The sequence below is a fragment of the Phyllobates terribilis genome, unplaced genomic scaffold (genome assembly GCF_046119375.1).
Source record: "Phyllobates terribilis strain yellow unplaced genomic scaffold, ASM4611937v1 Scaffold_4__5_contigs__length_816908805, whole genome shotgun sequence".
Classification (NCBI taxonomy): domain Eukaryota; kingdom Metazoa; phylum Chordata; class Amphibia; order Anura; family Dendrobatidae; genus Phyllobates; species Phyllobates terribilis.
This window is the reverse complement of record NW_027362764.1, coordinates 73,234,588-73,260,763: the sequence shown is the minus strand read 5'-3', so window position 1 is coordinate 73,260,763 and position 26,176 is coordinate 73,234,588. Positions and strand designations below refer to the sequence as shown.

At 41.9% G+C, this 26,176-nt stretch overlaps 2 protein-coding genes across 11 annotated transcripts in view; one reads left to right on the top strand and one right to left on the bottom strand.

Moving 5' to 3' along the window:
• MLLT10 (MLLT10 histone lysine methyltransferase DOT1L cofactor) overlaps window positions 1-26,176 on the bottom strand; it is a 256,506-nt gene that overhangs the window by 132,791 nt on the left and 97,539 nt on the right. For 7 of the 10 annotated variants that reach the window (XM_073677493.1, XM_073677487.1, XM_073677489.1 and 4 more), the window contains 2 exons: window positions 16,233-16,312; window positions 11,359-11,413 (listed from right to left, as the gene is read on the bottom strand). In XM_073677493.1, coding sequence (XP_073533594.1) covers window positions 11,359-11,413; window positions 16,233-16,312 — 135 coding nt within the window. Of the gene's footprint in view, window positions 1-11,358; window positions 11,414-16,232; window positions 16,315-16,423; window positions 16,683-26,176 lie in introns of those variants that run through there. The other 3 variants (XM_073677494.1, XM_073677496.1, XM_073677495.1) reach the window with 3 other exon arrangements.
• On the top strand, window positions 1,135-3,657 carry LOC141264185 (uncharacterized). The gene is made up of 2 exons (XM_073676497.1): window positions 1,135-1,617; window positions 1,829-3,657. The coding sequence occupies exon 2, from the start codon at window positions 2,487-2,489 to the stop codon at window positions 3,462-3,464; it is 978 nt and encodes a 325-aa protein (XP_073532598.1). The 5' UTR covers window positions 1,135-1,617; window positions 1,829-2,486; the 3' UTR covers window positions 3,465-3,657.

The window sequence follows — 26,176 nt, the reverse complement described above, 5'->3', positions numbered from 1 at the left end:
TTAAAAAAAAAGCAATTTCCCCTCTTAAATAAAAAGTTCTCATTGGCGTCCCACCATTAAATATCATCTTCGCTGCATAAATGATACCATGGTTCGACCTGGTGTTCAAAGTGTACGACCACCTAATGAGCCGAGCGCTGGTGGACGCACATGCTCAGTCTGCACGGAGATCCTCCATTCACTGCAGAGCCAATCAAGTAAGCAATTTGCACATAGGACTGGCCTGATATTTCATTTGGCATACAGTGGCTCCCTCTGCTGGAGACTAAAAAAAAGATGAAAGGAGGAAGAATATTAGCTGCCAGATGGGGAAGGAGACAGATTCCGCTCAATATCCAGATTGGTGGCAGCAACAACGATGAGACAGAACCAAAATTAATGGAAGGTTTTTTTTTTCTTTAATGCTAGAAGCATAAATTGAACCTATCATGCGGTCATGGGCAGCAGGAACCAGATTTTGGCTGCGCGATTATTTTTAAAGACCGATATTTATATAGAGACGAGACTAGTTCAGTGCCGAAAGTGGCCGGCTTTTCCCTGCATTGCTGTAGGTGATTGACAGGTCCCTCCTGGATCGGCGCTGTGAAGAATCAGCCTGCCTGCACTAATGCAGTGAGACTGCCTTTAACAAACAGTTATTAACAACATTTCAGAACTGTTGGGATGAAAATGATTCATAGGAAACCCCCTTTAAAAAAATATAAACTTGAAAAATAAACACGTGTGTGTTTGAGAGATGGATATACGGTATATATAATCCAGGGTAGATAAAAATCAATGTTTTTTTAAAAAAAAATCAAAAAAAAAATCGGATTTTTTTGATTTAAATCAGATTTTTTTGATTTAAATCGGATTTTTTTCAATAAACTGCTTTTTGAGGAAAATATTTTACCATCCAAAGGTTCTTCCATCATGAGATAAAGCGGAGTTGTTTAACTCAGTAGAATAAAGGCTGTATATGTGTAACATTCACAATGCCATGCTCTTCCAGAGGTTTCTGTAGGATTAGTGGGCAGTTTCTCTCCTATATTATCACAGACGCTCGCTTTACTTACGCAGTTCTCAAAACTGAATTTGACTCCACATAGGTCCCAGCCTCTTCAAGGCAAAAATGTTACAACATGAACAGAGTTGAGAAAGACCTTAATCCTATTGTTCTACAAACCTATGAATACAGAATCAACCCCTTCAGTGCCAAGTCCAAGAAGTTAGACAATATGTTTCTGATTGTTTGGAGTGGAATAGATCTGCACAACACAAGAAGAATGTGAATCTAAGTGTGAGGAGGAGGAAGGGCAAGCAGACAAGAAAATGAAAGTGAAACTTTGAGCACAATACTGCAGCATAGCCACAGACAGACAAGTCTGGATCTGTTTGTGTGTACGATCTGTGGTTTATTACATTCTTTCCTTATAATGGCAGCAGGCCGTAAAAGAGACCCAGTTTGGGAATATTTTAATGAAGCTCCTTCGCCTATCGGTAAGGCAGGCATGCGTGCAAAATGCAAACGATGCAACAAAGAGATGCAAGGCCTGGTGGCGCGAATGAGGCAACATCATGAGAAGTGCGGTGATGAAGATGACCAAAGAAACACTTCTGAACAGGCAGGATCTGTTGGTAAACATTTTTATTGAATCCTGTTTCTAAAGACTGAACTGTCATGTGTGAGAAAAATTATATTTCTTATTATTACTGCATGTTACTGTCATTTGGTACAGTTATGAAGAAAAACAAATATTCCTTTTGGGGCAGGGGCAGTGATGTGTTGTGTACAATAAGCAGAAATTGTATAAACAATAAAATAACAGCATTGACTTTTTTCGTTTAGGGGAATTCATGGATTCTGGAAACTATCCACCTCCAAGATCACCATCATCCTGTTCTACAGTTTCAGAGTTATCCATCCAGGATAGTGCTTCATTAGCAGCAGCATCATCATCAGACACCCACAGCCACATATCACCATCACCCAAAAGGAAGAAAAAACCTTTACCTCCTGGAACCACCATAGATAGGTTTGTGATAAGAACTAGCAGATTAGAAAAAGAGTTGATTGATTAATAAATTGCCCAGTTTATTTATGCAACGAACTCTTCTTTCCGTCTGACTGAGAACCCACATTTCATTAATGTGGTTCAGTCACTGAGACCAGGATACAGTCCACCCAGCAGAGCTGATGTTGCAGGGAAACTGCTGGATCAAGTGTATGACAGAGAAATGGAGCAATGTGCAACAGCTCTGGAGGGTAAAATTGTTAACCTAAGTATTGATGGGTGGAGTAATGTCCACAATGATCCTATTGTATGTGCTTGTATAACAACAGAAGAAGGTAAAGTCTTCCTTGCACAAACAACTGATACGTCAGGAAATGCACACACAGCAGAATACTTACAAGAAGTGGCAGTAAAAGCTATAACAACATGTGAACAAAATTTAAATGTCTAGTACGCAGTTTGGTCACTGACAATGCTGTAAACGTATCCAAGATGAGAAGAAATTTAGAAGAGCAGGGAGGATATACAAAGCTGCTAATAACATATGGTTGCAGTGCTCATTTGCTGCACCTCTTAGCCAAAGACTTAAGTGTTCCAGAAATAAAGGCTAATGTTGTTGAAATTGCTAAATACTTCCGTAATAATCATTTTGCTGCAGCAGCTCTGAAAAGGATGGGTGGAACCAAGCTAACGCTCCCACAAGATGTTAGATGGAACTCTGTGGTGGACTGTTTTGAGCAGTATATCAAAAACTGGCCTATTCTGATGACACTTTGTGAAGAAAATCGAGATAAAATAGATGGCACTGTCACGGCCAAAATCCTCAACATTGGGCTTAAGAGAAATGTTGAACATATGCTGAGCTTCCTGAAACCCATCTCTCAAGCTTTAAACAAAATACAGAAAAATAGCTGTTTTATTGCGGATGCTGTTGAAATTTGGAAGGAACTGAGTGAACACTTAAAAACAGAACTACACATGGACAGAATAAAATTACAAGCAGTATACAAACGAATGGGACAAACACTGACTCCAGCTCATTTTTTGGCAAATATTGTCAATATCCAATATCAGGGTCAAAACCTAAGTGCTGAGGAAGAGGAGTTAGCTATGACATGGGTATCCAGCAATCATCCATCTTTAATGCCAACTATAATAAACTTCAGAGCTAAGGGGGAACCATTCAAGAAATATATGTTTGCTGAAGATATTTTAAGGAAGGTCACACCAGTAAACTGGTGGAAGTCACTTAAGCGCTTGGATTTAGAGACTGTTCAAGTAATGATTTCACTTTTAACAGCAGTAGCTTCTTCTGCAGGCGTTGAAAGAATATTCTCTTTCTTTGGACTCATTCATTCTAAATTGAGAAATCGGTTGGGACCCAATAAAGCAGGAAAGCTTGTTTTTCTTTTCCAGATTATGAATAGGAACAAAGAAGAAGATGATGATGATGAAGATGACGACGAGTGAGCTACAGAGGACAGCAGGGACAGTAGTATTTAAGTTTTTCATGTGTCGGCTGGGCTGACAGTCTAAGTTTCTTAAAATATATATATATTTTGTTTAGCCAAATTAGTTAACAAACATGGATGTTTGTTTAAGCAAATAACTTATGCTGTAATGTTGTTATTGTTTCAGTTGAATAAATCTATTTAAATTGTTATTAAGGTCAGGATTATTTTTCTCCTTCCTAAGTACAACAGAACAGTGGTGTCCAAATATGAATGATTAACCCATTAAACTGGGGAGAAAAAAGTAATATAAAAAGTGATTCTAAAAATCTTCATCTACTTGCATGTTAAAGTAGCAAGAACTAGTTTAGGTAGAAACTTTGATTTAAATCAAGCCTTACTGACTACTGATTTAAATCGTGATTTAAATCAGTTAGATTTAAATCAAATCCACCCTGATATAATCTATATCTATATCTATATATATTTATTAGACACACATATACAGATCTATATATCAAACATGCACGTGAGTATATATTTCATTTAAAAGATGTACACACACATTTTTAAATGAAAGTATGTAAAAAAACACTTGTATAAAGGTCTTATTCTGAAGAGGCCTCCTGCCCGTAATGTGAGCGACTGGTCAGAATCCTATTTATTGGCGATTTCTTTTATTTTATCTGCAGTGTCTCTTTAAATGGATTTTGTCTCCAGTCTAGTAATAAAGAATTCCGGCAATTCCTGTGATCTAATAACACAACGACCACTTAACTCATACAAGTCGTGTTTCATTGTAATAAACAGGATATTCAGAAAAATGGCTCAATATCCATGTTAACGGAGGCAGCTACGTTGGACCGCCGTTTTTATTGCCATATTTTATTAATATAGCACCGATATATTTCCACAGGCATGTCCCAGAGCGCTCAGCTGCTCGTGGAAAATTCGGAAAGTTGTATTAGAAATCACAAAAGCATTTTTTGATGGTCTGGGTATTGGTTATTTACAAAGACCACCCTAAGTCTAAAAGATCTATGTTCCCCAACTTCTGTGTTTAAGGGGACAGGGAGGGGACAACCACATAGTTTTTAATAAACAAATTCTTGATTTACCTTTAGGCTTTGGAGAAACTAAGAACACGTCAAAGCTTCGGTGTACGGATGATGGTCGGCAGACCAAAATCTAAAGGCAGCTGTAGTCGTTCAACAGAAATCTGGCCTGGCCGACAGCTACGGCTAATGACCTCTATATACACATGCACGCTCATAATGGGCAAGTGTGCGCAGGTTCTGGATAGGGAGAGGGGAGCAGACTGCTGCCAATCACCTCTGGGCAACAGCTTGTCTACTTTAAGAACAAAGGATCAAACATGCTGAACGTTAACATGTCCGATCCCACCCCTTCACCACGACATGGTCTATAATACTTGCTGGATTTTCGGCCTATCATATGGTCCAGGCAAATTTCAACAGGACTGGCCAACCATAATTTAACCTAAAACATATTAAACTTATTTGTAAAGAAACTATAAATTGGTCCTCAGTTTAGTATCTTTGAAAATTAGTCTTAAGAGAGAATCTTTCACTGTATTTTTTATTTAGCTTTTAATGTATCATAGAATCATAGAATCATAGAATGGTAGAGTTGGAAGGGACCTCCTGGGTCATCTGGTCCAACCCCCTGCTCAAAGCATGTAAACCGAATCCCCTCCTTCAATTGGCACCGCTCCACTGATTCTGGAACAGTTGTCCTTTTTCTTCTATGCCCCTCCATTCCAAAGTTATTCCCCCCGGTAATAATGGTGCAAATTCTCTCAGCAGACTGGGCATGTACCACTGAACTTCTCTGTGGGCGTTTCCCTTTTCTCACCGGACACCGGCCAATCAAAACTTGGCCACACCCACAAAAGTTCTGCAGTAGACGCCCACATTGCTTAAAGGGAAACTTTGCACCTTATTTACGGGGCAGGGGGGAATAAATTTGGAACAAAGGGGTACAGAAAAAAAGAAAAAAAACGTTCCAGACCAGTGGAGCCACAACAATTGAAGCAGTATGGAGTTTAAATTAAAACAAAAAAAAAAAAAAATTTAGCGAAAGGTCCTCTTTACAGCCTTGTTCACATCAGAGTTAGGGTGACTTCCAGTGATTTGAGTAAGCGATCCCATATTTTTAAAAGGGTAAGGAAAGAGTAGTGGAATCCATTAAGAGATCCATTTGGATCGCTCATAGCCTCCCTCCAATATGAACAGAAGCCCTGGTGAGAATGTGAACACCGTCTAATATAAACACAAGATGTCTAATATTGTGTGACATATTTAGTCATGGGGTCATGCAGATCTCAGACTCACAGCTACGTGGATAGCAGCATTTATTTAAAGCATACATGTCCTTTTATATCAAATCTGTAGAAAAGAATGACCCTCATCCCCCACAACAAGTTAGAACTGCCCCAGGTGCACATATCAGTGTAATACATCCATAAAATGTCCTAATTTCCATGCTCTTTGCCATCTACTATTCCAGTGGGAGTTTCTGCCTTAATGATAATCTGCCAGCACTATTGGTACTTGAACCACCTTACTAATCTCTCTGCATGCACTACAGGTGCCATAGTCCAGCGCATACCTGACCTTAACTAAAAGCCCACTTTTTCTGTATACAGTTTGACAGACAGGAGAGCAGGAGTGGAAAAAAGGAGCCCTGCTCCTCACTTCCTGTAGAGATAATGCCCCGTCCCCACTTTCTGTAATCCATCAGACAGTGGATGGCAAGTTATACACAAGGGAGACACCTAGTGGCCGGCATTTTAAAGTGTTTTTTCAGGGGTAAGACAATATAACTAGTGATGAGCCAGTATGTTCTGTTAACCCTTTCGGCAAGCATGCTCAGGTGCTCGCCGAGTATCTTCAGCGTGCTCGGGTGTTATGTTGGAGTCACTCCATGTGAATGATTTGCGACTGATTGACAGCTTTAATACATGTGAGGAATGATTAAGAAACAATCATTCCTCAAATGTATTAAAGCTGTCAAACAGTTGCAAATCATGCACACGGAGTGACTCAAACATAACGTTTGAGCACGCTGAAAATACTCGGCGAGCACCTGAGCATGCTCGTAAATCTCGAGTAATGAGCATGCTCGCTCATCACTAAATATAATTTATAAATAAAGTGATTTGCAGATTGATATTTTTTAAAGAATAAGAGGAAAACCTGCTGACTCAGAGGTTGGCAATGACTCTGTGCAGACTTGAGAGCACTGATTGAAAATCTATGACATGTAGAAAAAAAGAAAAAAAAATAGGTTACGGCGGCGCTGCTTCTTGGCCTCATACCAGGCAGACGCACGTGGTAAATGCTGGTGAATGCAGTTACATGGCATTCCTGATCAGCAGCCAGATGGTTCACATTTCACTAACAAGTTTTGTGTTGTAGCAAATCCTGCCTTAGACGGGAAAAAAAAAAAAAAAAAAAAAAGTACACACAGCGCCAAAGCAGCAGCAGCAGCGTGTAGAAAATATGCAGAACTGTAACTTTCCCAATCAGACGTCAGAGTTACAGTGGGCACATTACAAAGCAGGATGAGATTTCCTACATCATCTGCAGCACAAGTTACTCCACATGGTTTCAGAGTTTGCAGCAATTGAAAAGAAAACTTGCGAAAAAAAATAATTAAATTGGATTTTTTTTGTGGCTTTTTTACATTTTAAAAACACGTTAAGTTCTATAGAAAAAAAGCTACACAAATGCTTTATCTAGAGCATGCTACATTTTCAAAGACAAAAAAAAACTCTTTCAATAATTTGCTATGGACTTTAAAGTAACATCATAGCCAACAATGTAAAAAAAAAAAGTGACAATGAAAACTGCAAAAAAAAAAAAAAAACCCTTTCCTGATAGCTTTGATGTTAATTTCCTAAGCTGGCACAGAGCCAGTGCTGTATGTGAAGGGGGCTGGCTGAATGGATCAGCTGAATAGGATAGCCAAGACCCTTTTTCTGCATATACATCCAGCTTTAAAGAGGCAGAGGTGGCTGAGCAAAAGCCCCCTTCACACAGCGCTAGTCAAGTACCATCAAAGGAAACTCTCCTGCACCTAACCCCATTGTAAAATTGGGGCACCAATCCCAATTCAAGCATTACAGAATATACTTTTGTTATTTAAAAAAAAACACATCTTTTTTTTTTTTTATATATATATATATATATATATATATATATATATATATATATATATATATATATATATAATGATTTTATTATTTTTTTACTAATCAAAGTTTTTTCTTTCAATTGTACATTTTTAATTCTATTTTCTGCATGTGATTGCAGGGGGTAACCATTTTAAAGGGGTAATCCCACAATTAAAAGTTATCCCCTATTCATAGGATAGGGAATAACTTGTTGATCTCTAGAGGTCAGACCATTGAGACCACCCAGCGATCTGGAAAATGGGTCTCTGCGGAGCTACACCTGAATGGAGCAGAGGAACTCCGCTCCATTCACTGTCTATGGAAATGACAGGGGAAAAAAAAAAAAAAGAGTACATAGCTGCTTTCATCAGGCCTATAGACAATGAATGGATGGAGATCAGGTATGGGCACGAAATAAATATTAAAACAATGGTTACTCTCTAAAAGCAGCCACACGGACTGAAGGAAACAGTCTGGAGGCATTTATTGACCTCAATTGGAAAGTGTTGTGGGCATGCTCTGTGCAGAGAGGGGGAGGAGGGGAGCTGTGACATCACCTATTATGGATGTTGGATGCTGTGTTATCTACTGCATATAGAGATGTTACCCGTCATTGTAATCTTGTCTGTGAGGATAACAAGACTGCTGAAAAAAAGTCATCTGTTCAGAGCAAAAAGTGTCAGGCTATTATTGGGGCGTAGTCAGACGGCTGTATAAATCGCAGCGAGATCGGACCGCAGTGCACGGACAGGCCGGCGGCTCTCCCGATCAGAGGGTGACAGCTGCATAGAAATACATGAAGCTGTCACATTCGGGTCGGGAGAGCTGCCGGCCAGTCGGTGCACTGCGGTCCCATCTTGTTCCCATTTGTACAGCAATAAGACTGCGCCTTTAGAGTCTGTGCTCAAGTGAAAACAGCAAGATTTCAGGATTTTGTTTTAAAGAAAAAAAATATATATTATATACATGTATATATTTGCCAAAGGGCAATTTGCTGATGACACATTCCCTTTAAGCGCATGACACAGCAGCAACTGTCCAGTTGTGTATAGGGAACATGTTCTTTCCAAACTCCTAACCCCACATCTGGCTTCCTCCCAAAAACACAGAAACAACTTCCAAAGCTTCAAGGTACAAGTTGGAACAGAGATAAATCCATTCCATCTGGCAAGTATTATACCTGAGGCTAATGAAGACAAAACGTTGATACATAATGAATAGTATAAAATTGGGATTTTTATAAACAGCATCTGGCATTTCTTCGCTCCCTCTTCACCTCTGCCAGGAAGGCCTGGAACAACATGTGAGGCGCTGCGGCTCCATCAGGCTACGCGAGCCATCCATAACCCACACGTGTCCTTCCTGCATGTCTGCAGACCGCGTTCAGGGCGTTGTCACTGAACCATCTGCCACATGTAACCTATGTATTCTCCAGGATCCCACACACCGCCACTGTGCAGATTCACCCACTCCACGATCTCATGTCCCAGAAGACAGAGGAAGCAGCAAGACCTTAGGATTGACCTCGAGTAGGTAGGGCGAGAGGCAGAGATCAGAGACATCAAGAAAATATTATATTCTACAACTCCTTGTTATTATAGCTTTCATCAAGTATTAAAATCAGAACGGACAATGCACGGTGAAAAACCGAAAAAGTGTCACTGACATCAGCATGCAGATTAAGGTTCTGTTCACACATGTTGCTTTTTGTTTGCTGCATATTTTCTACCTTGTTTATGTTTTTTGAAAATAGAACACGTCACTTCTTTCAGCGTTTTTTCACCCATAGGAAGAAATGTGTGGTGAAAAAAACGCTGCAAAAACTGAGCAAAAAAAACACCTATAAATGGGCTTATTATAAAGGCTGAAATTATAATCTATTAGCAGAGATGATGCTTTTTGGCATGTAGTGAAGAGGAGCCAAGACACACGATCCTTAAAATGTGACGCTGCATGTAGTTGGAACAACAAAAAGTAACTTGGTTTCTTTGAACTTCAAGGCAATGAAGGAGGACATTGCATCCATGTGTTCATTTATGTGAGGATCAGTAAGGAGCAGCCTCCACCTTCATCCCCTGCTCAGACCTCCGCAAAACTCTGGGCTCCATTCAGATGAGGGGCGACGGTAACCGAGCCAAACTGCATTAATGATATGAATGACCTTTCCTTGTTTCCCCTCCAACTATACATATTAGAGAACTGCTAAGGTAGCGATTAACAGCGATGACTAGAGGAGCTCATCATACCATACACGAGTCCAGATTCTGCAGCAATTAATAGTGAATGCATATTAAAGGGAATCTGTCAGCAGGTTTTACCACCTAATCTGAGAGCAGCATAATGTAGGGGCAGAGACCCTGATTCCAGTAATGTGTCACTTACTGGGCTGTTAGCTGTAGTTTTGATTCACTAGAGTACTAGTAAATCTGCTGCCATGTAGTCCCTCTTATCCGTGAGCTCTGTATAACCCCGCCCCCACCATTGAGTGGCAGCTTTCCGCCTAAGCACAGTAAGCAGCCAATCAGGGGTCTGGGCGCAGTTATATAGAGCTCAGCATGCTGAGAACTGCTAGAACTGCAGTAGAGAAAACTGCAATTTTATCAAAACTGCAGCAAGCAGCCCAGTAAGGGAAACATTTCTGTAATTAGGGTCTCTGACCCTACAGATGGGGCAGCAATGACCAGCCGACAGATTCCCTTTAACATGGCACCCTCTCTAATCACTTTGGATCCAAACACTTGTTCCTACACAGCGCCACCCCAGAAGGGCAAAACACATCTATTATATAAAGATGAAAAAGAGAATGGACAGCACCTGTGCATGGTCGCTGTGGCGGTGGTTGGCGCACGGCTCGGCTCCCGTTCAGGCACGAAATGTTAGGACCCACTACGAGGTTTGCCGTGACGTGGCAGTGGGCTTCATACAGTCTGATCAGAATGTTAAACTAAGAACCTCATGTTCAGTTATATATATTTTTGCCGAGAGACATTAGATCAAAAGTATGATTTTTTGGAGGTGCGGTCCATGCTTTTTTTTTTTTTAACACTATTATATAGTTAAATGCATCTGTGATGAAATACCACATGCAGCACCCAGCACTGTGTCTAGGGGTGGGGGGGGGGGGGGGAGTGGGAGCCCCCTTATTTTGGGCATTAGTGGAGGTCCCCACAGTCAGATCCCCACTGATAAAAAAAATGAAACCCTTGTGCAATCCATGGCCAAAAGCGTAAGTGGTGCACAGTGCTTCACCTGCAGGCGGTTGTTGAGGGTAGGGATTTAATGTTCGGATATTCCATCACATAAATAATCTCTGGGACCCCCACCGATTCAGAGGATGAAGGGGGTCACTAAGAGCTGTATACCTTTCACATTTATTCTAATTCACGGTGGTGCAGATGGCCATGAGGAAGGGGACAAAGGGCTGCAATCACTTCATTCTCAAGATGTGTGGGGGTCCCTTATGTCTGACCCCCCGAGCAGTGATAAATCGGTGGCATATCCTGCAGCAATGCTATCACCAAGATGGGGACACCCTATAACTCACAGTACCCTGTAAGGAGACCAGTCAACTTTGCCCTTTAAGTGGCAGACCAGATTATAGGGGACTATGCAGATGACGGCACTGTTACTGGGGTACTAGCTCTGGCAATACGAATCCCCGTTATGTAGGAATGGAAAATCTGCTCCCCCCATAAAACTTTTTTTGTGGTCTTACCTCCATTATCCGTACGCTTTAACGCTCCATCCTTATGAGGACACAAGTCACATCTCTGGAAAAAGAAAACAATAATTAGAAATGTAACAGTCGGACTGTCATATATTTGCATATACATCTGCTACATTGTGTGACCTGAAGAGGTTGGTGTCTTGACTTTGAAAATCCATGGTCAGTATGGACTCTTAAAACGCTCGCTTTAATATCGGGCAGGAAAGCTTTCAAAAAGGGATATACAACTGTTCTGACAAAGATTTTCAAATTAAAAATACACCAGTCTCATCAGGTCTAAGATCTATTTAATATTGCGTACAGTGTTAAAATTTGGTGACAGATCCCTTGAAATGATCAGTTAGAATAGGGCAGGAGGAAACAGGCCCCGACTGACAATATGGTGGGCACTCTCTTAGAGGCCCTTTTAGATGATTGATGCAAACTGTAGGGGGCACATACTGACCCTAGGAACTGCGGCAGAAACCCAAGGCTGAACCTAGGATCCGCCGCTTCTGTCGCTTCTTATTCACACACATTTTTAGATGTGGAGCAAACAAAAATCCACAAGGAAAAATGTACGTAGCATGTAAATGGAGATGCGGAAACCTTGTTCACACGCATGGGATTGTGTGCGGATTTTGTTGTGGAATAAGTGTATAATCCTGAAAGAGTGAACGGAGCCTTAGCTTTAGGAAAAGTCACAGATCCGGCTATAGTATATCTGAGACGTATTTACAAGAGGATCTGCGGCAGACACTTCAATGAAATTAATCTGCGTCTTTTCAGCATTGAATCCGTGATAAGGATGAACAGGCTCGTTCTCATTTCTTCCTTATGCAGAAGCAAAAGCCACCCAAATTCTATTGAAACTATGAGGTATAAATGCGCCATTAATGCACAGAACTAGGAAATAGTAAATGAGATGAAAAATTCGGACAAGCAACGATATAAAATTAAATAACCCCAGAAAAGTTATTTCTGTGATATTAAAGGAGTTATCCAGGACTTAGAAACTTATCAGCTATCCCTAGGGCAAGTCAGGAATATTAGACTGGTGGGGGTCTGACACCCAGGACCCCCATCAATCTGCTATTAGCATGTCCTGGATGTATAGAGCAGCCGAAACAGGGCACTGTGTAGTGGCCATTCTTGGTACTGCAGCTCACATTTACTTCAATGGGAGTGGAGCGTCAGCACCGAACCGGCCATTAGTGCATGGAGCTGTGCAGTTTCTGCTCCATACACTGTGTGCATCGGGCCACCGAGGGACTCTGTGAGAGCTGAGCGGTGGGGGTACCGGGTGTTGGACCCCCACTAGAGTTGGTGCAAATCGATACGCAGATCTCGATCTATCGGCCCAGTCAATAAATTGTGGTTGTGGGATGGGAACCATGAGAATGGACTCTTACCTGACGGCATTAGCCCGCCTAGGGAATCACGTTACAACGATGACATCATACCTGGCCGGTTAATAAGAGGAGCCGGAGGTGCCATCAGGTAAGAAGTGGCTCTTCATGGCTCCCGTCCAGCCACCACTCAGATGGTCGCCAGACTGAGTCCTGCAAATTGATTAAAACTCTAACCCTCACAGATCTGATATCAATAACCTACGGATAGGCCATCAGTATCAAAGTTCTGGAAAATCCCTTTAATCCCTATACAAAAAGCTCAATTCTTCATCCATCCACCACCTCAGACCTCGTATCTGACAGTACATTTCCACCGTCGCATCTCTCCAAAAGCAATATAATGAGGAAGTAGCAAAGACCTACCCCCAACAACCCCCCCACAAAACATCAGCGTATTAAAAAGGGTCCTGTATGAATATCGCGAACAGACAGCGCGGCTCAGTACCATCAGCACTTGGCTGAAACTGTGCCATAAAGTAGCATCGTGTCCTGGAAACTTCAGCAGAACATAGAAATATGCAACTACATAAATCAGATTTCCCAACAAACACGAAATGTAAAACCATCAATAGTCACCAGGATCCACAGATCTGACACAGATGCTGCTTCTCTTATGTGCATAGGTTCTTAAAGGGTTAAAAGGGGTTTCCCCACAAATGACACCCCCCCATCCACAGCTATAAATCGTCCAATCACTGGAACAGACATCAGAATGGGCGTCCTCATCTTTCGTCCTTGTTTACAGCATCCGGAATTGGAGCGGTATGTATGGTCGTGGACGACTACAGCTTCATTCATGTCTAAGAGCAACAGAGATGGCGGAGCACTGTACGTGGCCATCTTCAACAGTCACACAGACATTGAAGGGAGCTGCAGTGGCCATGACACTTCATTAAGATCTGACCGCAGTATATAGGATTCGGGACATTCTAGGAACGGGTGGGGTCAAGTAGTGGCATCCCCTCCCAGATCAGGCTTATCACCTATCCTGTGGACCCCTTTAACACAACCTAGAATAAAATTGTTACCTGCAACGCCAATATATTTTTCTAAATACGGTTCCCTCCTTGATTTGTCAGAAAACTTGTAATACAAGATTACGGTTCCCTACCAAGCAGCTTGTTCATAAATAAGTTTTCAATGAATGTCTTTTTTTTCTCCCAAGATCTCGGCTTGCTGTCTTACAACTAGAGAAAAGTCCTAGTCATGTGGTGGAGAAGCAGGAGCACGGTACGCGACCCTGGATTTAGGGACGAATTCCTCCCCCAAATCCTCTTTCAGTCTGCTGACATTGTACACCCAATACCAGGGAGGCGTCCCACATTGACCCAGACAGCAGAAGTCAGGGGAAAGAAGGAGACTGCGTGTTGGATTTTAAATTACCCTGATTTTTTTGTTCCCATGGTAGATTAGCAGCCGTCAGAATTAACACGCCGCTTATTGAAAATAAATCCATCCCCGACCAAATAAATGTCTGATGGGTCCACTAGAGAAGTGGTCACAAATGGCAGATTCAGAAACGTCCAAGCGCAATTGATAAACCATAAATGTCTATGAGGAGACAACCCCTTTATTACCACTGCTCTGGTCGGCGGCAGAGATTTTGGATGGTGGGGCTCGTCACATGTTCAATCACCGCTCCATAGAAAACTGCTCCTCGCCAAGGTTTACAGTAGGGACAGGGAGTCCTCATTATGGCAATCAGTGATCAGTCCTTTCCCAATCTTGCAGTGGGGTGATCAATGGCAGGAATACGCCTCTACACTGCTCGCTGATTTTAGTACCCAAGGGCTCTCAATTTGAGGAAACAATGGTGCAGATTTTTCGAGTCCCTTTCTTTTAATTTCCCAAAAGCTGTATGGCACCCATCCTTTCCTATGCTCCAATAATATAACATTTCGGGCATCATGGCGATCCTTACAAACACAACATAGCAAAATACAGTCGGTACAGGGCAATCACATGGAAGTCTCCTCTTCTCTACCAAAATCCATGAGCACAAGATAAAAAAAAACTCCCCAAACGTATCCATTTTTTTGTTGCAGCAGGTTGCCGAAGGGAAAGGGGAGCTTTACTTTGCCTTCATTGTAACGTTAAATTAAGCCTATTTCTTGATAAGGACAAGCCTTTATGTGAAAAATTAACCTCGCCAACTTTTGAAAAATCAGCTTTTAATGCCATGCAAATTAGTCAAGACTAGTCCCGGCCATTGATTCCCCCCAGACTAGTCCTGACTCGGCCCTTGCAACAGCAGATGAAGGGTTTTGTCTTAAGAGTCAGACAAAGTTATGGCAGAGGTTTAGGAGGCAAAAGGGAGCGGACAGGATCAATTTAAGGCTCAGTTCACATTTATACAGTGCAATCTTGACAAACACCCCGGTATTCAGACAGTTAGCACTGTTGCTTTGCAGCGCTGGGGTCCTGGGTTCAAATCCCACCAAAGACAACATCTGCAAGGAGTTTGTATGTTCTCCCCGTGTTTGTGTGGGTTTCCTCTGGGTTCTCCGGTTTCCTCCCACACTCCATACTGATAGGGAATGTAGATTGTGAGCCCCGATGGGGACAGCGATGATGTCTGTCAAGTGCTGTGGAATTAATGGCGCTATGTAAGCGAGTAAAAATAAATAAATATATGGCAGCATATCCACACACTAAAAAGGGCAAGACGTAGTCAAGAAAAATTTGTTTTGATCACGTTTTTTGTTGTATTGAGCTTTTTTCCGCGACATTATTCTCAAATGTGAGACATATTGCAATATTTTTAATAAGCCTAAAACATAGGTTTTCTTCTCTGTAGCATTAAAAGTTAGTTAAAAAAAAAAACAGCATAGAGCTGTAGACGATTTACATGTAGACATTCAGACAGATTGTTGAATGCACGGCACGTGCTTGCAAAAGTTGGTTTTTTTACGTCCACGTGCAATGCATATGTCTGCAGACATGAAAGTGTGAACCTAATAAACATGAAGCAGACTGAGGATACTCTCTCAGATTGGTACTGAAAATCTGAGTGGATTTTCTGCCAAGTAAAACCCGCTGCATTTACGCCATAGCAACACGCTGGATTTTCCGCAGTGAAAAATCTGCAGCGTAAAAACATTACATGAAAAAGCCCCCCTCCCCCACTGTCCAGTGTGAACTGGTCTTAAAGCAATAACCGAATCAGCTGTTTGAGAAATCACGTGTGATCATATATTGGAACTTAGCGGGTGGTAAATTACAAAATGTTTCAGCACAGAATGGTAGCAAATCTGGAACCAAGAAAAAGAACGAAGTTCATAGACTCGGGTTATATCAGAATACGGATCCCCTTGACTGGACACGTGGAAATATCACTTTACAGAAAAGACAGATGCAAGATCAGAGATCTCTTTTCTGTAGCCATCACGGACACGTAAATCGTCTGCACTGTTCAATGATCAGAAGTTTAACTAAATCTGAAGATAATCTGCGGAGCACAGACGGACTCACCACTCTGGCCGCTCTTTCCTGGGATTCGCATTTTCTACAAAACCATGGCCCGGTCGGCACTTGCACTATGCCGTAACAAGCTGTGGAAGAACACACAAAGTTAGTGGATCGATCACGTTACCAACATCAAGACACCTGCAAAGAGATCCAGCTGTCACTATCTGCCCGGTATATGCCATGTGAAGACCTACCGGCAGCCGAGTGCCCCCTCATACAGAGCTCACAACACTGGGGCGCTCCTCACTGCACTTTCCTGTATATATAAGGCAGGATCTACTAGAGAAAAAAAAAAGAAGGTGAAATCCTTCCTTGTCACTGTGTAAAAAAAAATGTGCATTGCTAGACAAGCTGAGAAGAAACCCCGGCAGCAGAATCCAGAGCGTCCCCCACTATAAAGGGCAAACACAGTGCTTGCTGTGTGCAAGGAAAGGAGGAGTCTGCAGAGCTCGCACCTCCCTGTCATTCCTCTCTCACCAGGCCCAGCACATAGCAAAACAAAGCAGCTGTCTCTGTGCCAGAAGGCAACAATCTCTGACTGGTGCAGTCAGGTAATGTGAGTGGGGGAGGGGCGTCTGCTGGGAGCCGCCAGCAAAGGAATCCCTGAACCCTTCTTCTCTGACTACCTACAATACAAAGGTAATCCAGAATGGCCCCCTCGGCTTCCTGTCCGGCCCTGCAGTATGTACTTTACTATGCAGAGCCTGAAATAAGCACAATATACAGATAAGTTCACATGTCCGCTGATCATCTGCACAAAATGGGGAAAAAAAAAAAGCGGATCCTATCAAATGGAAGAAAAACAGCTGACTAATGGATCCGTAGACTTCTAATGTTCACAGGTCCAGTAACCATCAGTTAGAACGGATCCAGAAGCAATCCGTTCACAAAAAAAAAGTTGAGCAAAAACAACTTTAGTCAGTCTGGAAAAAAAAAAAAACGATTTCAACTAGATCCATTTTTATTTTTTTTAAACTTTGAAGTCTATGGAAAACAGATCCGCTAACTAGCCGTCCGTTTTTCTCCCATTTGATAAGGATCCGTCTCCAATGAATGATGACTTGGCCGCTTACACGCTCCGTAGTTTATGATATTTATTTTTCCAACTCCAGTAAAAGCAAAAAACGGATCAAATGGGAGAAAAACGGACAACTATTTAACCGATCCGCTCTCCACAGACTTCAGTGTTAACAAAAAAAAACGGATCCAGTTAACATCTGTTTTTTTGTGAAAGGATTTGCTGCTGGATCTGATGTAACCGACGATTACTGGACATGTGAACTTGGCCTTTAAAAAAAAAAATAGACCCAAATGAAATTTGTTTATATTTTTAGTTGGACAAAAAAAAAAAAAAAAAAGTTATAACTGAACAACTTTTGTTTCTTTCTGGCTAAAATAACTAATTGCAGCTGGGTCCGTTTGTTAAAGCATTGATTGCGGCTTTAAGGCGGTGTTCACATGTACAGTAAATACTGCATTTTTCCTGTAGGTGTCTGAACCAACTATGTAATCTTCTCACGTTATTCTTTTTCCAACTTGATTTATGCATTTTGTGCCTATTTGAAGTAGCGCTTTTAACAGTACAGAAAAGTTTTGATTCTGCACTAAAAAAAGCAACAGTGTTTTTCTTTTTTTTAAGCGCATTTCTCTATAGAGGAAAAAAAAAGCACCAAAAATGCAGTTCAAAGCAGAAGATTTTCTATGCAAATGTATTATTTATTATGCGTATAAAGTGCTACAGAATTCGATGGTGCTTTACAGACATCATCACTGTCCCCATTGGGGTCACAATCTACATTCCCTATCAGTATGTCTTTGGAGTGTGGGAGGAAACTGGAGAACCCGGAGGAAACCCACGCAAAGGCTGCGTGTCCACGATGAGTTTTTCAAGCGTTTACGCTGCGGAATTTGGGAAACGCTTGGTAAACCTTCCCCCATGGTCTCCAATGCAATTCCGCACTTTCAATGCCCATGCTGTGTATTTTTCCGTAGCGTTTATGCTGCGCTCAAAAATCTACAGCATGTCCATTAATTTTGCGGACACGCAGCGTAATCGCCGCCATTGACTTGCATTAGAACGCGCCAATTCCGCAAGACTGCATCTGTACTTGCGTAATTGGCGCGTTCTAATGTGCGGATGGTACCCGAGTGTAGAGGAGAGGAGACTCTCCTCCAGACCTGGGCACCATAGAATCTGTAAAAAAAAAGAATTTAAAATAAAAAATAAAGTTTATACTCACCTTCCGATGTCCTCCCGGTGTTTTGTCCATGCCGTCCGGTCTCTTGCAGTGCTTGCGCTGTTGTGAAGGACCTGCCATGACGTCACTGAGTCATGTGACCCATCACATGACTCAATGACATCACCGCAGGTCCTTCACACCACCGCGAGCATTGCAAGAGACCGGACGCAGCAGAGATGACACCGGGAAGACACCGGAAGGTGAGTATAATCTTTTTTTTTTTAATTTTTTACCATTCTTATTCTTTTTTTTAACTATTACTTGGTCACACTATATAAATCCATGCCGATTGCACGGATTTATATAGAGTGACCAACTTGTCAAGCACTTTTCCAAGTGATGCTAAAATCGCTTGGAAAACTGCTTGAAAAAACGCTTCTCTCTGGCAGAAAAACGCATGTAAATCTGCATGCATTTTTTTCTGCCAGAGAGCGGCAAAAACGCTCTGCATCAAATCTGCTACGTGGTCACAAAGCCAAACACGGGGAGAACATACAAACTCCTTGCAGATGTCGTCCTTGGTGGGATTTGAACCCAGGACCCTAGCACTGCAGTCTTGCAGCACTGACCACTGAGCCACAGTGCTGCCCTTCCGAGCAAAAAAAAAACAAAACACAGTATTCAAACTACATGTGAACACAGCCGTCAAGTATCAGTTTTTTTCATTAATTTGAAATTGATCCAGCTATAAAAAAAAAAAAAAAAAATTATAAAAAAAATAGATGTATTTGAACCGAAGAAGATGGAAAAACTCAACATGTCAGAAGTTTTGATCGGTGGGCATGAGGGTCGAGAGACTCCAACTGATCACTGAAGCAAAAGGGTTCAACTGAGCACTGCGGGCACCTTACACAAAGATCGGCTCGATTCTCCTCGAGTAGACGGGGTTAGCAGAGGATGGGTGCAAATCGATGACTCAATGCTCCCCTGGTCTCATCTCCATGAGAAGAGCCGATCACAGCAAAAATCCACCAGAAAAGCCAATCACACCAGGATCAGACCACACACAGTTTGTCGCCTGTAACCATGGAGACACACAAGTCAACAGAGGAGCTGTATACACAAAAGAGTTTTTTTTTTTTTTTTTTTTTTTTAATTAGACCTGAATGCAGAGTTGCAAAGTGTACATATTCACACAGATCAAAGAGCCAGACCTTTCTTTCCCCTCCAAACGTTCAGCTAGCTCTGCCAACTTTAGTCTAATGTTTATGGTCATCCTAAGGCTATGTGCCCACGATGCAGAAATGCTCAGGAATTTTTCCTGAGCGTTTCTGCATCTCCCTGGCAGAAAAAACGCATGCGGATTGTACATGCGGATTGTACATGCGTTTTCCTGCCAGGGACATGCGGATGTGAAGCGTTCTTCACATGCATTTCTGCATGCGGGTTGTCAAGCACTTTTCCAAGCGATTTTAGCATCACTTGGAAAGTGCTTGACAACTTGGTCACACTATATAAATCCATGCAAACAGCATGGATTTATATACTGTGACCGAAAAAATGGTAAAAAATAAAAAATAAATCTATACTTACCTTCCGATGGCCCCCGGAGTCTTTATTCGCTCCGTCCTGGCTTGCCGGCAGATCGCAGTACACTGAAGGACCTGCCGTCACATGACTAAATGACGTCAGCGCAGGTCCTTGAGTCCACCGCGATCTGCCGGCAAGCACAGACAAGGATACCGGGGGCCATTTGAAGGTAAATATAATATTTATTTTTTTATTTTATTCTTTTTTTTTTTTACAGGTTCTATGGTACCCGGGTCCGGAGGAGAGTCTCCTGACCTCCACACCCGGGTACCATCCGCACATTGAAACGCATGTAATGCGCATCTACATATACAGTGATGCGGATTCCATGCGTTCCAATGCAAGTCAATGGCGGCGAAAACGCAGCGCTTCTGCAAAATAATTGGTAGTGCTGCGGATTTTTCCGCAATGATAATCCGCAGCTGAAATGTCCGCAGTATGTGCACAGCACATGCGGATTATCATTGGGGGAACATGGCAGGCCTTCTACCATGCGTTTTTTAAGCGTTTCTGCAGTGTTTTTGCCGCTGCGGAAACACTGAAAAAAACGCATTGTGGGCACACAGCCTAAAGCGGATACTTCATCAGATTTCACAATACATACTGCACACACTATTGAATAGATTTCTTATAACTGATGAAGCTGGTGTACTTACTCTAGTTGGACTCCTAAAAGGCTCATTTTAATATCTGGCAAATAAAGAAATGGCAATTGTCTACATGTAGCCTGATCAGACTTTTGAAGAACCAGAGTTAATACAATTGTGCTGTCGGCTTAGAATATCATTGTTCTCGGCAGCATAAGTCTCACGTCCTCGTCAAATGGTTGGTGGCCTGTTTGGACAAGAGGATATTCGGGAAACAAACGTTCCGAGGAGCATTCATTGCCAATTATTGGCCACTGTAAATGCACTCAAAGAAATCCATTTAATAATGTATGCAACCCATATTGTGAAAATCTGGTGACAGATCTGGTTTAAAAGGGGTTTTTCTCAGGTTCTTGACTGATGAGCCCCGGTCTGCTGTGTCCCAGGCTACTTGATTAATGGGGGTGGAGGCTCTCCCGATTATTGACAGTCGGGCCTGTGGCATGGCTGAGCCGCTGACCCGAACTGTGCGCATTGTAAACCTGTAGCAGACGCAGCTTTGCCTATGTAACATCGAAGAAATTGACCAGATCTAGCATTCCAGCCAGCTTCAGAGCTGCGCTCCCCAGCCCTATAAAAGATAGCTTGAAAGCACCGCGCTTCTTGCCTAGGAACCCAGCCACCTAGGAGATGGCCATTAACCTTGGCAATGAGCTGTAAACTATAGAATGAAAAATCCTTCCGTTCTTGAGAATGGAAAAGTTTGGGGTTTTTTGTTTTGTTTTTTTAATAAGAGGTAAATGGAAAAGTTGCTAATTTTTCCAAGCACTTTGCAGTTTCACCCATTTAATAAGTAGAGACAAGACCTTTATGGGGAGCCTGTCACCTTGTACATGCAGTCAGACCTGTGGGCAGCACAGTATAGAGAAGGAGAAGCTGAACAGAATTATATAAAGGTTTGCTGGAAAAAAAATCAGTATAATTTGTATTTTATTCATGGAAATTCTTCATATTTGAATGTACAGGAGTCCAGCGGGCGGTCCTACTGGTGACTGAATGTGCATGAAGAGATCACTGTCATAGAAAGAATACTGTCAATCACAGCATAGGACCGCCCACTGGACTCCTATGCATACAAAGAGTTTTAATGAATGAAATGAAAGAGTGAAAGTTAAGTTTTACTAAAACTTTTCCCACAGAAATGTCCATCAGTCTGATCAGCTCCTCCTGATCTATGACCTTCTGCCAGCAGATCAGATACCATTGTCATCATGGCAGGTTCCCTTTAGACTTTATAAATGGTCAACTTTTCAAAACCTCCCACACACAAGAGAAAAAAGTCAGACAACCCCACTGTTTTCAGCAGGACAAGACAACCATCTAAGGTGTATGGAGGCCTCCTCGAAAAACATATGATTTTGGAGGGAGAGAAGGATTGAGGAGCCTTCATTTCAACAAGCAATTCTTTTCATTTTCCCGGGAGAGAAGCTGCTCCCAGAGATGTCCGGCAGTGGTTTCCTCTCCTTTCCCAATACAGAATATAGACATATTTAGGCTGAGGTGAACATTCACCGAGTCCGGTCATCTTGGAGAGGACCAGTCAGGTCTGTTTTAATAACTACGCTGCAGCCCTATATAGTTATGAAAAGAGACCACTCCTTTTAAGATGGGAGAAAAACTCAGGATCTTCCATGTACTTTCCCCATGTAAGTGGCATTTATGAGACATGACAGTTGATATTTTCCTTACCACAAGTTTTACAAATCCGTTATGAACGACTACAATATTACCAATAAATTAACACCTATGGTCAGATAATCTCAGAAGACTAGGGAAAGTGGAAAGTTATGTGAGAATTTAGAAGTTGGTCCAATTTTTTTTTTGCTCTTGAAGCCAAGCAATAAAATTATTATGCCAAATTTTTAATCATCAGTTTCTTCGCGCCAGGGATTTCACCAATCATGTCCTTCCAAATTGGCCAAGCATGCACGATCATGCAAGCGGCTGACTGCTACACCTGACGCCGCTTATGTATGTTTAGCGATTTTGTACTTTTTTTTTTTGTGGTATAGCCCTTTAAATAGAGCTTTTTAATATACCCAGCCTTGACTCTAATGTGATATAGGACAGGAGGGCAGATCACCTGTTCCACAGGAATGACGAACAAAAAGTGACACTAACAATCAGGAACAGAAGCCAAGGAAGATAAAACAGAGGCGGCTGCCATTCCTCAGGGCCTCATTTATTCAATAGCCCTGGCCTTTAAAGCCCAGCTCCCTGTATTATAATGCGATTCATACATATGTATACAGGACAGAGGTTACTATTAACAATCCGGAGAGTGATGACGTCTGCAGGGAATGTTAATGCCCGTGGTACACGTCCTGCCGTCTGCCAGTTCTAAGCCTCCACCAAGAAAAGCAGACGATTTAAATACGCCGCTGACGGAAAATCAGGGGGACCACGAGTCAAGGAAGCCGACTTCTAGGACGCCGTATCAGAGGCAATCACACTTCTCTTCTGAACGGGAACATAAATAGAAAATGAGGAATCAGCTGGTGCAATGGGGACAAAGCCATGCACAATTCATGAGAAAGGGGGGATTTTTAGGAAGACTGACTTCAATGGAAAGTTACGCTGCTCATGCATATTACATTGATGTTGACAGATCTCCTTGCTGTTAGACTGGACTTGCTGAGTACTGGGGGTGGTGGGGTGGTGGGGAATCTTAACCCCTCTGTGTGTCACAACTTAATGTGGGGGTCAGAAGTGCTGAAATAACACTCCAGCCGGACCCTAAAGCAGAGCTGTCAGTCCCACTGCATCAATCCCACCCACAGTGTCATTTGTGTATGGGACACCAATGTTTTTCAGACTTGCAATGCTCCTGAAAGCCCCATTAAATGTGGTTCCGGTCAGCAGAGAGGGGCAGCGGCTCTACCCAAAGCTCCTACAAAGTGATATTGCTGTCACAAAGTAGTGACAGCAATATCCATATGCATGAGGCCATTAGATGAGCTCGTTAATATAACTGGTACTATATCATGCTCAAGATTGTCCACTAGCAAACTTATGGGGAAAACTTGCACCAAATACTCGTGCATCTGCCCTAAAAGCATAGTCTGGGGGTGCGACTCCAGCCTGGATCAAGCATCCATCAATCCACCAATAAATGCAACAAAAAAAATGGGATCATTTGGAATAATCATACCCATTATGGATCCTCTTACGTGCAGGGAACACTTTTTAGTGGACAAATTCATGGACCTTGGAAGCCAAAATGTGGCCAAAAATATAGCTGGCACTTCACTTTTTTGGGTTGATTTCAATTGAGGCCTATACCACTTCTTCCACCCATGTGGCAAAGTATGCCTAAAGCTGGCCACACACAGCAGGCAGTGCTCAACTGGATGCTTGTTCATCCTGCAGCCATCTTTCCCTTCTCCCTGGTACACATGCATGCTGGTTCAGAAGAGCAGGCACCCTGGAGGCAGCCATCAGCTGATGCTCGCTCCGCCTCTGATGTCTCAGCACAGCGGACGTGATGACGTCACTGATTCGCGCCAGGTGTGCTGAGCCGTGAAGAGCTGCAGAGCGCCCTCTGCTGATACTGGAGCAGCGAGGAAATGGGAAGAGGTATTTCTTTTTGGAAGACTATGTGGGACAATACTGTGTTGAGGTCACCATACTTTGCTAGGGGGGGTACAGTAGGGTCATACATACCATGTGTGGGGAGGGTACTGTAGATGAAATCACTGTGGGGGCATCATACGGTGTTTGGGGGGCACTTTTGTTGGCATCATACTTTATTATCTGCATTATTTATTAATTTAAGTTTTTTTTTTATCCTTTGTTATTACATATTTAAATTAGGCCATTTGGCTATATGCCAGTTACTGCTCTTGCATGACATATATTATTCCTATATGCCCCATTTGTGATGTGTTTATTTTATTCTAATATCTATTAAATAAAATGTACTTTGTTTTTGGGACGACCCCTTTAAGTTTGTTTCCATATGAGAAGATTCATCGTTATATATGATGATAAGGAAAAACTTCCTCAATTGTAGACTTTTTTTTTTTTTTTTTTTTTTATATATAAATATCAAGGTTGGCCACGACTTTGTCTAAGTTTTCAATTTTGGCCATGTGTGTATTTGCGTTCTAGACAATATACAAGGACTCTGAGTTCGATTCATTATTGCACTTGCGCCTATTTTTTATCTACTTTTTCCTACTGTTTTTGGCTACTTTTTCTCTTTTTTGGGGGGGGGACTTCTCTTTCTGTGTTTTTTCTTTAAGTTGTGCCTATTCTGAAATCAATTTTCTACTGATTCATCTGGGGGTTTTTTTCTTTGTCATTTTTTTTTGTTTTCTGCAATCCAGATGTTTATAGCAGATTTATTATTGGTGACTGTCAAATGATTTTGTAGTTTCCCCAAGTGATTATTTTTGTATGCCAGAATGTTATGGTTATGTGCACACGATCAGGATTTGCTTGCAGAAATTTCTGTAGCGTTTCTGAACATCTTGGCAGCAAAAAACGCTGTGGAAATTCCATGCGTTTTTTTCCAATGCATTGTATAGGAAAAACGCAGGCAAAAACAATGGACATGCTGCTTCTTTTTACGTACATGAAATTCTGTAATGAAAATTCCTGATCATGTGCACAGATCTTGCAAATTCTCATAGAAAATGATGGGATAAGGTTTGTAATGAGTCTTTGGAGCCAATTCCACACGGATTTACCACATTTGTCACAAAAAATGAAGGCTTTCCTGATGCCAGCAAAGTGAAGGAGGATCCTGAAGTCTCACCACATGTTGTTTATTTGGGACTTGCAGATTTGGTGCAAAATTATATCTGTAGCACATCAGTTCTTTCAGAGTTTTCGCTGCAGATTTCATTCATACTAATGAGTTGGGGGAAATCTGCAAAAACCCCAGAAAAATAAAACGCAGCAAAAACGCTCGTCTTTGCAGTGCCATTTTTTGCACCAAGAGATGCAGAAATGGTGCAGAAATTTCTGCACCAAGTACCAGTACTTAACGTGTGCACATACCCCAAGACATTTTAACGGACATGATCCAAAATTCAAGAGCATTTTGGATTTTGTGCAGAGCTCATGAACCTGCAAGCATCATTTTACAGAATTTGGTGCTAAAAACAGTAACAAATACAACAAGACAAAAGAAAAGAGACTTAAAAAAAAATAATGATGAATTGGCACCTATACGGTTATATATATATATATACACATTTCATTCAATGCAGACCCCCATAGCTTCTGCAGCATACAGGCGGAAACCGATTAGTCCATCTCCATGGAAGAACCAAAAAATGAAATGTTAACCATTAGAACAAAACTATGCCATATAACGGTGGCAGCATTTACCGCGAGGTGGTAAGATGAGAAGCGGGAATGTAGGAATGAATGTACTTATAAGCTTGTCAACTAAACCACGAGTAACAGCTGTCCAACATGAAACCCGCACTGACCTGCACCATAAAGCATCGAGTGCCAGCATTTACAGCACACGGCAAAGCAAAACCAATGACGGACCACGGCCAAATCACCAAGCACCACT